At 43.0% G+C, this 14,815-nt stretch overlaps 1 protein-coding gene across 1 annotated transcript in view; it reads left to right on the top strand.

Annotated features, from left to right (window-relative positions):
• The first annotated feature begins 447 nt into the window (after window positions 1–447).
• TEX29 (testis expressed 29) overlaps window positions 448–14,815 on the top strand; it is a 30,306-nt gene continuing 15,938 nt past the window's right edge. Inside the window, exons 1-4 of the mRNA XM_029604688.1 lie at window positions 448–559; window positions 7,598–7,693; window positions 9,324–9,434; window positions 11,035–11,104. Coding sequence (XP_029460548.1) covers window positions 499–559; window positions 7,598–7,693; window positions 9,324–9,434; window positions 11,035–11,104 — 338 coding nt within the window. The 5' untranslated portion in view covers window positions 448–498. The remainder of the gene's footprint in view (window positions 560–7,597; window positions 7,694–9,323; window positions 9,435–11,034; window positions 11,105–14,815) is intronic.

Below are 14,815 nucleotides of genomic sequence, written 5' to 3'. Positions count from 1 at the left end.
ACCTAACCAGATTAGTTCTGCTGAATGTTCACTAAAGTTAACCGAGTCATTTTATCCAGAAAACTTCTCTGCCTACCAGGTTATTGAATATTGACCTTTAATAGCGACTAGCATAATGAGTGTGTGGCATTGTGTTTTTTAGTGCATTTTAGTAAATTAGCCCAGAAAACCTTTGTTTTGGCTTCACAGGCTTCTTTGGAAGTACCAAGAAACCAACTTACCAGTGAGAAAAACAAGAATAGATAAGGAGTTTGCATTGTCAGTGGTGATGTATTTGTGAAGGCAGTGGTTTGAATGCCAACAGAAAATCACCTGGTTCAGCTTCTTGTGAAAATATTTGCTTGTAGCTGGGCTTGCAGGAGTCCTAGGTCTTCCACAGTTATGATTATGATGTCACAGTGGCATCACTGAGTTCTCGTCTGGCTTTCTGGCATCAGCTTCTTTAGAGTAGGAATCCAGTTGGTTACTCAGTAACCCCTGGGCTCGCACTGATTTGAAATGAAGGAATGCATACTTTTAACGGCAATGTTTGTCCTGCTGAATTCCTGTGATGCTAACAGTAAGTAGAAATATATGAGGTAAAAAGAGGGCAGTTTTCAAAAGCCATGTATCCAGGTAAGCACCAATTTAACTGAGTAAAAGATTTTTCCGGAAATTTGCCCATACCTTAAAGTATGCGTGGGGTTCCACTTGCATTAGGAGGAAGTATTCGTGAGGTTGCGGGTAGGGGTTGTAGGTCATGAAAGGTAAAAAAAAAAAAAAAGAGTTGCATGGATAATGTTTTCAAATCTACATATGTTATTTTCCATGGAAAAAGCAGGGGCAAATGACAAAGTATTCTGAGGCAAGTTTCAAACTGAAAGGAGTGTCTACTTTCACTGTGAAAATTGGTGCAAAGACGGTAGGTAAATAGCATCCACAGACTTTGCAGCAATTCAGGACATCTGAAAATTGCCCCCAAAATCTAGTTCCCGTGTTTATTGTCCATTTGTTGCAGCATTTCTGCATTCTGAATTTTGAAGCTTTTGGTGGAACAAGAATAGTGAATCAGTTAGGATAGACCCCCAACAATGTGATTGCATTGCCCGATGGAAGAAGACTATAAGAAGAGGAGTGGGTTATGTTTTGCAGCTTAGCTTATATTTAGAGAATTTGCCAATCCATGTTAGAAAGTTGCCTTGTAAGATTTTTGTCGGAAATCTGATCACTATTAGGTAGTGCTAGACACCTTTCAGAGGAAAAAATACCATACATCAAAGGCCTTTTACAACGTCCAGAGCTTTGTTAGCGTGCTCAGTTCCTCCTAGGTCTAGTCAGAAGTGTTCAGGCCTCTAGGATAGCTCCTGCAGAGAAGAGAAGCAGACACTCTCTGAAGCATGCCGTAAAAAGACTGATGGTGAGCATGATGCGTTATATTATTTTTATATCAAAATATTTAATATATTATTACACTGTACATTAGTATCAAGGACTTATGATCATTTAAATTAAAATTAGAACAAAATGTTGTTCACATTATTTTAATTGGCCTCTGTCTTTGATGTGCTACTGGATGATAAATTATTTTCTGAAAGCAAAGAGTGACCTAGCGGGTAGAGAAGATCTAGTGAAAACTCTTGGATAAGAAATTGGTAGCGCATCACAGAGGATTTTTATTTTGACTTCTGTTGTCAGATGATGAAGCATGGATTTTATTTTACGCTTTTCCAAAATTAAAACTAAACCTATTAACTGCCCAGTGCCTGCACCTGGCTCTTTTTCAGCCATGTTAAATTCTTCAGTGAGGTGGAGGTGAGCAAAGGAAATGGGCCCATAGTTTCAAAGACTTTTACCTTTGGTACTGCTTCAAGTCTAGCTGAAAGGAGTGACCAAAAGTCAGTACCGTGTAATAGCCCTATGCGCAGTGAGCTCGTAGTTTCAGCTGATTCTCTTTAGACAGGTGTCTACATCACTAAAAAAACCCAAAAATCCCCACAAAAAACAAAAAAAACTCCTCATTCCAACCATTACAATTTGGCACTAATTGTTAGCAATCTCAGCAGAGAGGCCAAAAATTGCATAGGCATGGAGACCGAATTTTCCTCCCACCTATAGAGGTAATCCCTCCAGAGCAGGGTGATAGCAAGCTGGCAGGACAGTATCAATGTTTCTCCGAGGACAAGCAGGATGTTAGTTTTAACAAGTAGGATGACATCATTTGATTTCAGAATTTCTAGTGACAAACTGCTGTGTATCCAAATGGGGCCCCTTCAGTCTCATCTTTTCAGCAGAGGCCACCGGTCACGGATGTTTTCTCTCTCTTGCTGTTAGGGAATCTTTGTTTTCCAGGAGTGCAGAATTTGTTATTCATGGGGCCCTGTGATCTTCTCTTACCCTTTTAGTCATCTTTAGGTAGGTTGTCGAGTGTTTTTGTAAATTGTTTTCTTATTTTTTGGCAGCCATGTGGTACACCAGGATCAGTACATCAAGTTGGTATTAGTCACGATTTTACTCCTACATGGAGTCATTTTATTTTGCTGTGTTAATTTGCTGATTAAAGCCCCAGAAGGAGAAAAAAGCCAGCAGCTTTGAAAAGTGTGTGAAAGGGTTATTTATGTCTTTCATGGATTTCTATAATACATGTGTCCTTTACCTGGGGGCTGACCACACCATCTGGAGGAGTCCCCTTTGTGCAATTATGCTGCTAGATAGTGATGTTTCTGGCTTGACCTCATCGAAAAACATTTTGAGTACTGTAAGTTTGGCTATTGGCATTGGAGGCATCAACATCAACGGATCCAAAGACTGCACTGACCAATGGCAGTGCATCTACTTCATGAAGACATCTATTCCCCTGGAAGTTGAGCATCAATATGACTAGGGACACAGGCTATAATTTGCCTCCTCCCACCCAAAGAAAGAAAAGGGTTCTGTCACTACAAGTACTGAGGAGCTCAGATAATGTGATTTGCTGAAGGCCAAGAAGCAAAGACATCGGTCTCCATCAATATGCGATGCAGGAAGTAGGGTCATTCTGCCAGCAGCCTTGAATCCCCAAAAGCATTCCCATGGGGAAGAGAGCTAATCCTTAAGGCATTCCTGGGAATTGTGACAGTCTCTAAGGGTCCAGATGTCAGCCACCAAATACATCTCCGGTGTCCCAGAAAGTTGTGGCCTCTCTTTCTGCCTCTCAGGACATGTTGGCAACAGCAAATTTTGAGGAGGAGCTGGAAGATCCCAGAAATCCTTGCTCATAAGATGCACAACAGTAGTGCATTAGCATCATCTGCATTGGTGTCTCTTCAGATGGATGTCCTGCACCTGCTGGAATCCATGCTGGAACCCAGTGGAAGGGCTCCAATGCCAGTTCCTGGAGAGAAATGAACATCAAGTGTCACTGTGCAGATCATGTTTATGTCACACTAGGCGACAGAGAAACCTAAAACTTTAGCCAGCATCCCAGCCAAAACCCAGGATCCCAATATCATGCCAGAGGGCCTTCATATTGGAGAGAGGCTAAAGTTTTACATAAACCATTGGCCCAGAATAACTTAACTACCAACAGTCAAAACCTCTGTTCCCACCTTGAAAAATCATCAACTACTAACCATATATAGAGAACTCCCTAATGTGTGGTTATGTGCGGTAGCCATATATATGAAATAACCACTATGTGATTATGCCTTTTTATGGCTGCTGTCTTTATTCTCAAAATAATTTTTCTTTTTTTTCAAATCTTTAATTAATTTATATCTTTAATTATATCTTTATATCGTTAATTAATTATATCTTTAATTAATTTATATCTTTCTATGCACCACTGTTTTAATGTAAACCAGCATGATGTGATTGTATCATGAATGTTGATATATAAAAACCTTAAATAAATAAATATCTAATCCCTGATTTCCACTCTCCCTAGCGGTCAACCGACTTCTGTGTAGCGGGAGAGGCATCACGTGCAAGAATTATTCTAAAAGAAAATATAAGTGTTTTTCAGAGCCCTTGAAACTTAAAGATGGCTAATGTAGAAACTCTCCAAGGTCCCTGAAGCAGACAAGAATTGTCGAAACACGACCGATGTCGGACAGGCGGCTTCAACTCAAGTGAGAGACAACAGCAGTTGGGTAGGCTTTGACCCACATTACAAAGATAGATAAGTATTGATTTGAAGAAGCGTGTGTGTTACATGGGAGTCGGTTGACTGCTGGGGAGAGTGGAAATCAGGGATTAGATATAAATTAAAGATATGAAAAAAAGAAAAATTATTTTGAGAATAAAGATGGCAGCCATAAAAAGGCATAATCACATGGTGGTTATTTCATATATGGTTACCGTACATAACCACACATTAAAGCGTTCCCTATATATGGCCAGAATAACTTAAGACATTTGGGTCCTCAGCATAATTTGAAGAGAATACAGATTGCATTTATTGGATGTCCCTCCAAATTTCCACTTGGTCGATGTCTCAGCATCAGGAACTGCTGCAAAAAGAGTTCTTCTACCTCTTAGAGGCCAATGTGGTCAAGTCCATTTCACCAAAGGAAAGAAAGTGAGGATTTTACTCCAAATACTTCCCAATCCCTAAGACTACAGGGGGAACATCATCCCATCCCAGACCTAAGGGCTTTGAACAAGTACCTGAAGAGAGAAAAGTTCAAGATGGTTTCCCTAGGCATCCTGATTAACTTTCTTGGAAAGGGTACTGGCTAAGTTCTCTAGATCTGAAGGATACTCACACCCATATAGAAATATTTCCAGATCACAGATGATATTTCAGATTCATAGTAAGAAAACACCACTTCAAATATCAATGCCGTCTTGTGGTGGTGGTGAAGGCACGTCTATGAAAATTGGGGGTGCACGTGTTTCTGTACCTGGCTGATTGGCTGGTCAAGAGCACATCTCAAGGTTGGGGCTACTGAATAGTGAGAATTTGCTAGGGTTCATCATAAACTATTCTGTTACACTTGAGCTTGTCATCTCAATTGGAATTTATAATCATGCTGCTAGATACAATTCAGGTGAGAATCTTCTTCCCACGAGACAGGTTTACCGCATTGATATCCACAGCAAAGAAGCTATGAACCTGTCAGCAGGCATCATCATGGGCTATGTTAATGCTATTGGGTCTCTTGGCATCAACAGACCATGTTACTCCCTTGGCACATCTTCATATGAGAGAGGCCCAAGAGACTCTCAGATTGCAGTGTGATTGGGTCGCTCAAGATCTTCAGGACAGCATCTACCAGGATGCTCTGTCCTGGTGGCTAATTCATTCTAATCTGGCCAGGGGAATACCCTTCCAAGTACCTCCAGTACAAATTGTCCTAACCATGATGCATCCAACAGGGGATGAGGAGCATATGTAGAGGGACTCTGCACCTAGGATCTTTAGTCTTTTCAGGAAAAGCTTCATCAGATCAATTTCCTAGAGCTAAAGGCAGTAAAATACACGCTAAAGGCTTTCAGGGATCAGTTAACCAACAAGGTTATCCTTGTTCAGACAGACAAGGGTAACCTTCAGACAGACAAGCATGTAGCAATGTTCTCTGGCAACAAACAGGGAAGAAAAGGGACAGGAGACTGTCCAAATTTGAAACTGAGCCATTTCTCAAGGTATGGTCCTCAGAGCCAAGTACCTGGCAGGTGAAGAGAATATTCTGGCTGACATAGAGTCTGTTCATGGAACCTCACAAATGGTCCCTGGACCAAGGGGGCTGTGTAGCAAACCGGATATTTTGCAAATGGGGCACATCCATGGCAGATATGTTTGTGTCCCTGCTGAACAGAAAAGTTCTGCTTTTCTGTTCCAGATGAGGGACACAAGGAAAATAAGTCTCCAATGCTTCTGCTGTGAATTAGGGGTCAGTGTCCTACTGTATGCTTTTCTGCCAATTCCTCTAGTGGAAAAGGTTTTATTGAAACTGAGACAGACAAACTATGATTCTTGTAGCTCTCTGTTAGCTAAGACATATTTCATTTCTACTCCTGCGGGAGATGTCTGTTAGAGATCCATTCAGACTGGGGAATTCCCCAACTCTCATCACTCAAGATTGGGGGGGCTGTTGTGCCATTCCAACATGGGCTCCCTGGCCTTTACTGCCTGGATGATGTGAGGATAGCTCAACAACCCCTGAATCTTTCTGAGGATGTGTCTCATATTCTTCAGGTTTCCAGGATAAATACCATGAGGAAGTCCTGAGGTTTGAAGTGCAGGAAGTTTGCCTTTTGGTGTGAGAAAAAGCCCCTATATTCTTTCTCTGACGTCACACTAAAACTGCTTGATTACCGTCGACATTTTCCAGGTCGTGTCTTAGGACCAACTCAGGTTTCATCTTAGTGCAACTGATGCTTACCATTACCATGAAGGTAAACCCTTTTGTTGTCCATTTTATGTGGGACTTTTCACTTGAAGCCTCCCATCAAGCCTCAGGCTGTGTAATGGGACCTTAATGTGGTATTAACCCAGTTGATGCAGGCTCCCGTTGAGATTGCCGTGAGCTGAAGCACCCAACTTGTAAGGTCATATTTTTGGTGGCAGTCACTTCGGCATGCAGAGTCATTGAGCTCCAGGCTCCAGTGACGTATCACCTTATACGTTTTTCACCACAGGGTGATGCTGCGCACGCACCCTGAGTTGAGATCGGCCTCCATGGAAAAGATATTCAAGGCTACGACGTGGAGGTCTCACCACGCATTCACATAACACTGTGGCTCGGACGAAGACTCCCAATGTGACAGTAGGTTTGGCCAGTCTGTCCTGAAGAGTCTCTTCGAGGTATAGTACCCAACTTGATCCCTCCTAGGGCCTGGTAATTTGATTCCATGCTGCCCCCATAGAGGAAAAAAAAAAACCCTCACAAAATTGGAAAATGGCTTGTTGCCACAAAAAAGTTTTGCCATTGGCACTGTTTTATGGTCCCTGTCCCCACCCTTTATTTGTCCAGGGCAGTCTGTAGTCTCGGATTCCTCATATTTGAGGTCTGTCATCCTGCTTTTCTTGGGAGAAAGCAGAGTTACTTAACCATAAAAAGTGTTTCTCTGAAGACAGCAGGATTGTCCGTTCTCTCAAATTCTGTCCACCTCCCTTTGGAATTGATTTTTTCCCCCCAGGAAAGCTAAATCATGGACTGAAGGTGCACCCCATGTGCACGCATGCAGGTATAGTAGGCTACACTTACCCAGCAGGGCCATGTTCAAAACTTCTCGAAACTTTGAAGCCCAACTTCCATGCTAGGATCCATCTGACGCACATTCTGCTGCCCTCAGAGAACACTTGTTACAGGTAAGCAACTATGCCCTGCACTGCCATTTGCCTGTGCTGTAACTGTTTTCTGGGTACGTTGAAAGCTTTGGTTTTCATTCTCTCAATCTGGCACCTTTCATCCGCACTAAATTAACCAGAAAAGTAAAATAAAAGAAGAATATCTGATTTAAAAAATTGCATTTCTTTCCGTGTCCTTCCAGGCTCTTGTTATTGTGTCAACATACTGTAATGTGTTTTTTTTTTCCTCCATTCTGCTGGGAATAGTTTTTCTAATTTGCCATGCTCCTAACAAACAAACTTTTATGAGGAATTCAACAGTTTGTAACTGTGTGTTATATTTTTCAGGTGCATTTACTCTGCATTTCTACAGTATGGTTGAGTCCTCTATGCTACCTCATCCCTTAAAGAAAAGATCAGTACCTTTTCTTGGCAACTTTGCAGGTAAATCCAAGAAAATAACTTCTCAATAACATTTCTTCACCGAGGGCCCCCAATTCTGCGAAATTCTTGGGCTAGGCAAGTGGCTCCATTCCTGGAGATGCTCTGTCTGTGGCTCTTCCCCCCCCCCCCCCCCCCCCCTAATGATATAGCAAGATATTCTGGATTATTTGCTGGGTTGTTTTATCGTAGGACAAATGGGGCACTTGCCCAGGACCCAAAGCCTTAAAAATTAAAGAATAAAATGGTAAATAAAAAAGAAGAGCAGATAAAATAAGATAGCTGACTAACATGCCATATTATCTTCTTTAGGTCTTAACAAGCATCGTCTAAGTTGCGCAAAACATTTTATATGGTGAGGCGTGGGGAGGGGCCCATCCTAGTGAGGTTTACCCAGGGTCTCATAGAGGTTTAAAACTGCTCTGATTATTTGGCAGATTTTTGTTTATGCCCCTGTGGAGTTTACTTCTGTGCATAATCTTTTGCACAGCTTAGAGCCGTGATAGCGAACGCCAATCCTCAATGCCACAAGCAGGCCAGGCTTTCAGGATATCCACAATGAATATGCATGAAATAGATTTGCAATACAATGGAGGCAGTGCATGCAAATCCTTCTCATGCAATATTCATTGTGGATGTCCTGAAAGCCTGGCCAGTTTGTGGCACTCGAGGACTGGAGTTTCACCATCGCTGGCTTAGAGCTTTGCAGAAAGCAGGCCTTAATTGTGTGCCCGAAGCAAAAAGCAGTCAATGTGTAGGGCATGAAGCTGCTTAATGAGTTTAGACACGTGAAACGGGTGAATTGAGGAATTCCTGTGCAGAAGGGCACTTAGATTTTCCGTTGCACTACATTGTGCACCATCTTAAGTAAATAAAGCTATAGACATCAGTTACTCCATGCGTTCACTGCTTTGACAACAATCACTGCTGTTGTAGTAGAACCGCAAATGTATATTCTGCCAGCATCATCTTTGCCTCATTCTGCACAGCTCTCAAAAACCAGTCTCTAATGTATTAAGTTAGGCCAGTGAAAGCGCATCACCTGCAACTTGTTTGTTGACCTTTATTTCTGTGGTGGACTCGTTAAAATTTGGGTAAGATGCTAAAGGCTAATGCTGTATGTGGACATTCACGTTTGTTCGGACAGACGGATGGGTACTGAGGAAGGAAGTGAATTTTCATTATTTTTTTTACCAGAGTGTAATGAAATCTGAAAAAGAGAGTGAAGGCGATGTAAATGATTTTGAGTGAATATAAAAGTCGCTGTCCCGAGTTCACATATTGTGTTTTATTTACATGTGCTTGTAAATGAGTTTCCCTTGTTTTGTTTGGGTATTGTTGCTCAAATATTACAAGATGCTTCAGTTGTAATAGAGCTCCCTCTTGTGGGCGTATTGTCTTCTGCTTAACATTTTAGCATCGACGGAAGACATTCATACCGGATTTGTTAAAGAGGGTTGACGCCTTGCTTGGGTCAGCCCTGAGAGCGCTGACCCAGTACTAGCTTTGCCCCATTGCACGAAGATGTAATTCTTTTTTTTACCATGGGGGGAAATCAATTCAGTGTTGCATTCCTTATTCCAAAGTTTATTTGCTGCCATTTAGAAAATTCTCTTTTTCTCTCTCTGGGCAGTTTGCGAGCCTCCTCTGTATGAACTCTGTCTAACAAACATCTCGAGATTGAAGTGCGTATCATATGGATGCTGTTTCTTTAAAAACAAGTGCTACAACAAAGCGGTGCCGTGTAAGTGGACTGTATAGAGGCTTCGCCTCCTGCATCTTATCAATTGTACCAGTTTGTTGCAAATATTCAGAAGTCAAACTGCAGGCGTGAAATCTGAATGATCTAATGTGAAATATCAATACAGGGCCAAATTTAGTTGTAGACGGCATAGGCAAGAGCCAAGGGTGCCATATTTTGAAGGCACCCCAGAACTGGGACTCTTCCTGTTGCACTCTGATTTTTGGCAAAACCCCTTGCCTCGCATTACTCTGTCTAAGGGCATAGTAGGGGCATATCCAGCCCTATTAATAGATAAGTAAACAGAGCCAAGGTGATACCCTATTGTGGTCATCACTGAGTGCAAAGAGGGAATCTATTAGGAAATTATCCTCAGTCTAAACACTAGATATTTGTTCAACAAAAGATATATTTGTGTCACGTGATATTGCTGTAAAAATTGATGTGCCCATTTTAGGTCATTCTGCTCAATGTCCCATAGGAAGATGGGTGATGCTTCTAGCCACCCTACTGATGGCAGTTCTAAAATATTACCGGGTCACCCAACAAATCTGACTGCAATGGTCATGCTTCATGAAACTAGTATAAGAATTAGGGGTGAAGGAAGCTTGATGATGATGTCATAAAATGGATAATGATTGCCAAATGAAGGAGGCAGTAGTTTGTCATATGCCACTAACTGATCATACAGCCTTTGTGCCAATGTGTAATGCTTTTACAAATGTAAGATATTAGTGGTAAATATGTGCCACGAGTGATATGAAAAATGTTCATCATATGAGACAGGGCAAGAGGATTATATTGTCCCAGGTGAAGGTTGATTTCCCTCTAATGACCATTCCCTTACCTGCCCATCAGGAGATTCACACATTTTTTGGGGGGGATATTCCCTAGAAGAGAGCAGTATTTTTTTCCATTGTTGAATGCTTTTGCTAAAAATTAAAAAGAAAAATTGACCTTAGTGGCCATATTAGCCTAATTCTAGGTGAACAATAATTTAAGTGCACATGAGTTTCGGTAAAGCGAGAATTTGTAAAAACGAATAATTTTCAGAGCATGGGAGCATAACCTGTTCTTGCCAGTGCGCAGAAGAGTCAGGCATTTGGTTTTATTCCCAATTTTGATATATATATATTCTTTAATTAGTTTGAGCTGGCAGCACACTTAGCTCCTGGTGGAAGGATCACACAGGCAATACATTGGGGTGGTCTCCGTTGACTAGCCAAGATGAACTTTGAATACATCGTTGAAGTTTTGTGTTTTGTTTTTTTGGGGGTTTTTTTGCCACAAGCAGTTTATTCAGTGTTTGGTCATACATATTTATTGTATTTAAATATTTTTGAATAAATGTTTTTTTGGATACTGTCTTGTCATTTACCATTTCTAAGCTAATGGCGCTTTATCTCCCGTGTCAATGGGCATTTTAACCAGGGCCGTATTGTTGGGAGCAGATCATATAGTGTATACGGGCAGGGTGCTGGGGTTGGAGAAGACCTGGGGACTGAATGTGTTAAGATTTGGGAAGTGACCTTATACAGGAAGATAGCTGCCTGAAATTCTGACTGTGGTTTTTACAGTGTCTTTGTGCAACTATGTTTTTCAGCTTACACGAAAGCATTCGCCATCATGATAGTTGTCGTCTTTGGACTGTTTATTCTCTCTCTTGCTTACATGTGAGTAATGTTTCAAAAATCTGCTCAGTTGAACTTCATAATATTCAGTGAAAAATAACTCATGAAGCATTTGTTGGGTATAGAAGCTGAAGTTCAGACCAGATCTAAAACTACAAGGAGTAGTAACATATGTCTTTTTTTTTTTTTTTTTTTCAATTAAAAGTAAACAAACCCTTTATTTTACTTTCCAAACTAACAATCAAGTTAGAGGGGAAGAGTAAAAATTAATTTCCAGAAAGAAATAATAATGTTAAGAAGTAGGAGGAGCTGGTTGAAATAGCTAGATTACATTTATTTCTTGTTCAAAAAATCTTGATGATATTTAGTTCAGTTGAATAACATTTACAGTTTGGTTTGCAAATACCTTTCTAATCTGAGTCAAAATATTGTGTCTGGAGATCACGGTTTCTTCCTAAAGATTCATCATTGCACCAGGTCTGAAACTGGTGAATAACTGAGAAATGATTTGCCGTCGTATTCTCTGTTTCTGTGACTGTGCTGGAAGTTACAGACGTGCCAGGGGCACATGGCATGATGTCTCAGTGGGGTTCTAATCCAGCCCCAGGCAGAAGGGATAGAGGAAAAGGTGACGAAAAGAAAGTCAGCAGAGAAAGAAGCAGAGGTAGAATATGATCAGAAGAGGGCAAAGAGACACAAGGAGGAGGAAAAGACAGAACAGGAGGCAGACCAACATGGTAGGCAAATGCTGGAGGAGGCGGGGAGGCAAAATTGAGAACTTCTGCTGTTAATGTATGCTGCATTTTTGATGCATTTGTACATTTGATGTGTATTTTGATTTATATGGGATTTCTGATATGTTATGTTTATAATGTATTGCTATTTATTGCATTGTCTTTCTATTTTGTGAACCACTGTGGGTTGGATTATATCTAAGGAAGGCGGTATTCAAATATAACTGGGGGGGAGGGGGGGGGGCAGAAAAGCGGCAAAGGAGAGGCTGAAAAGAAAAAGATACAGAAGGGGAGAGGAATGCATAGGGAACATAAGAAATGCCATACTGGGGTCAGAGCAAAGTTAATCAAGCCCCCCCCCCCCCCCCCAGCGTCCTGGCTCCGACGGCGACCAGCCTGGGGTCGCAAGCACATCCGCCAGCATCCCACGACGCGGGCCCGGATTTAGGCACAGGCTTCCTAGGCAGCTGCCTTCCCGTGCCAAACGTTTCCAGGCGCCCGAGCGTCGCCACGGCTGCCCAAGTCTAAACTGAACTCTGCCGCCGTGCTTCTCTTTCGGCGCCGACGCCAATGGCAGCGCTAACAAAAAATCCGAGAAACGGGCGGTGCGGGGCCTTCCGCGGTCCTTTCGTGCTGACGGGGGGGGGGGGGGGGGGCACGACCCTGCGGTGCTCCGCCCCTCTCACGGGTTTCCCTGGGTAACAGGAAGCCCGGTGGCAGAGGAAGGGCGTGGGGTGCCACACCGCTGAATATCCCTCCAAGTCCCGCCAGTGACTGAATGTTTACCTCAGAGTGCAGGATATAAAGTTATCTGGGCTTGTGTGGCCAGATGACTTGCTACTTTACTGAATGTCTTCCAAGATCTCTGGTTAAGAACATAAGAACATAAGAAATTGCCATGCTGGGTCAGACCAAGGGTCCATCAAGCCCAGCATCCTGTTTCCAACAGAGGCCAATCCAGGCCACAAGAACCTGGCAATTACCCAAACACTAAGAAGATCCCATGCTACTGATGCAATTAATAGCAGTGGCTATTCCCTAAGTAAACTTGATTAATAGCTGTTAATGGACTTCTCCTCCAAGAACTTATCCAAACCTTTTTTGAACCCAGCTACACTAACTGCACTAACCACATCCTCTGGCAACAAATTCCAGAGCTTTATTGTGCATTGAGTGAAAAAGAATGTTCTCAGATTAGTCTTAAATGTGTTACTTGCTAACTTCATGGAGTGCCCCCTAGTCCTTCTATTATTCGAAAGTGTAAATAACCGATTCACATCTACTCATTCTAGACCTCTCATGATTTTAAAGACCTCTATCATGTCCCCCCTCAGCCGTCTCTTCTCCAAGCTGAACAGCCCTAATCTCTTCAGCCTTTCCTCATAGGGGAGCTGTTCCATCCCCTTTATCATTTTGGTTGCCCTTCTCTGTACCTTCTCCATCACAACTATATCTTTTTTGAGATGCGGCGACCAGAATTGTACACAGCTGTTAATGTATGCCTCGCTGTAAAACCTAAAAAAAAGAATATATTGCTTATAGGCCTGGGGCCTGATTCTTGCCTTTCTCTCCAATATGTTTTAAACAACTTTGCCAGGCCGAGCAGCTCCCATGCCCTCAATACCCCCACCGAAGATGGCAACGTTTTCTTTTAGGATGGGGGGGGGGGAGGGTTGCAGATTGCTGGCAGCCCCCTCCTTCCTCATTTCAATTTATTTTCCGAGCCTCGTTGCTCTCCTCCTCGCCACCCACACACACGACCTCAATCGCTCGTCATCCCCAGCCCCGGACCCCCCCAAAAAAAACCCCCCCGCAGGAGCCGGGTGGCTGTAACGCTTTTACCCACTCCCCGTGCTTCCGGCGCCGAGCTGATAAGACGAGCGCTGGGAAGCGTAAGCTAACCCGCAGCTTGCGCCTTTCAGCACTGCTCCAGCACCTGCTGCTCGGTTTATAAATCGGCGAGCTCTGATCTCCGCATGGCCACTCGTGTGCAGGTGCTGCGCCGTGAACAGGCGCGAAGGCTGGGCTCCTTGTGTTGCAAAGTTTCTTTCAGGCCTACTGAATATGGACTCCTTCATTGATAAGGATTTAGAAATAGCCAGGTAAATCCCAGGTCCATGATCTGGGAAGAACTCCTCGATAGCATCGGCTGAAATCTTTTCTGGCAAAGGCTTTGATTAGTATTTATCCGTTCTCTCTCATTACCACACACCTAGACTACTGTAAGGTGGTGGTGTTAATGGGAATCCCAAAGAAATACCCTTATGTTATTTCGAACTTGTTCCGAATGCCTCCGCCGGAATTGTGGCAGGTTGTCAACCCAATCCTCGGGACGCAACCAGCCAGTCAGATATTCAGGATTATCCCCAAGGAATATGCATTAGATAGATCTGCGTGCACTGCTTCCATTCCCTTTCTTCATGGATTTTGTGGTTTCTAAAGGGGACACAAGAATTTATTATATGAAGCTGTCTTCACTTCCCCTCTTCCTTTCCTCCAAGGTGTGGGTTCTTTTCTGCGGGGGTAAGGGCAGCCCTTCTTGGCCCAGGCAGTGAATGCCTTTCCTTTCGGTGTGTGTATCACTATCCCTCTCTTTCATACGTCTGTGAGGCTGCACTGGCAGGGACAGTCAGGCTGGACACTTTACTGAATTTTTCAGAAGTAAAAATCCATGTCCAGTCGATAAATACTTGTGTCAAATTACAGCTGGGGTTACACAGATTACCGACTCTCTGGTGTGTGCGTCCTTTCAGGTGCCTGGGCTGAGTGCATACATTGCCCCAATGGGTAAGGAAAATCCTGTGGGTGAGGGGATCCCCCCCCCCCCACAGTCCCAGAAAATCCTACCTGAGTCCTCAGAGTTCAGTCCTCTTCACCCCGCTTGTGTCCTCAAAACGCCCGATGGATGTGACTTCTCTGAAGGAAAAGTCTGACGTAAGCAGGAAACCAGCTCTCACAGCCCAGCTTCCCAACCAAAAAAGAAGTAAAAACTCAATCTGGCATGGTGCTATCACCGCAG

This window comes from Rhinatrema bivittatum, chromosome 5 (assembly GCF_901001135.1).
Source record: "Rhinatrema bivittatum chromosome 5, aRhiBiv1.1, whole genome shotgun sequence".
Lineage (NCBI taxonomy): Eukaryota > Metazoa > Chordata > Amphibia > Gymnophiona > Rhinatrematidae > Rhinatrema > Rhinatrema bivittatum.
The sequence above is the reverse complement of the archived record's forward strand: the minus strand, read 5'-3'. Positions and strand labels throughout refer to the sequence as shown.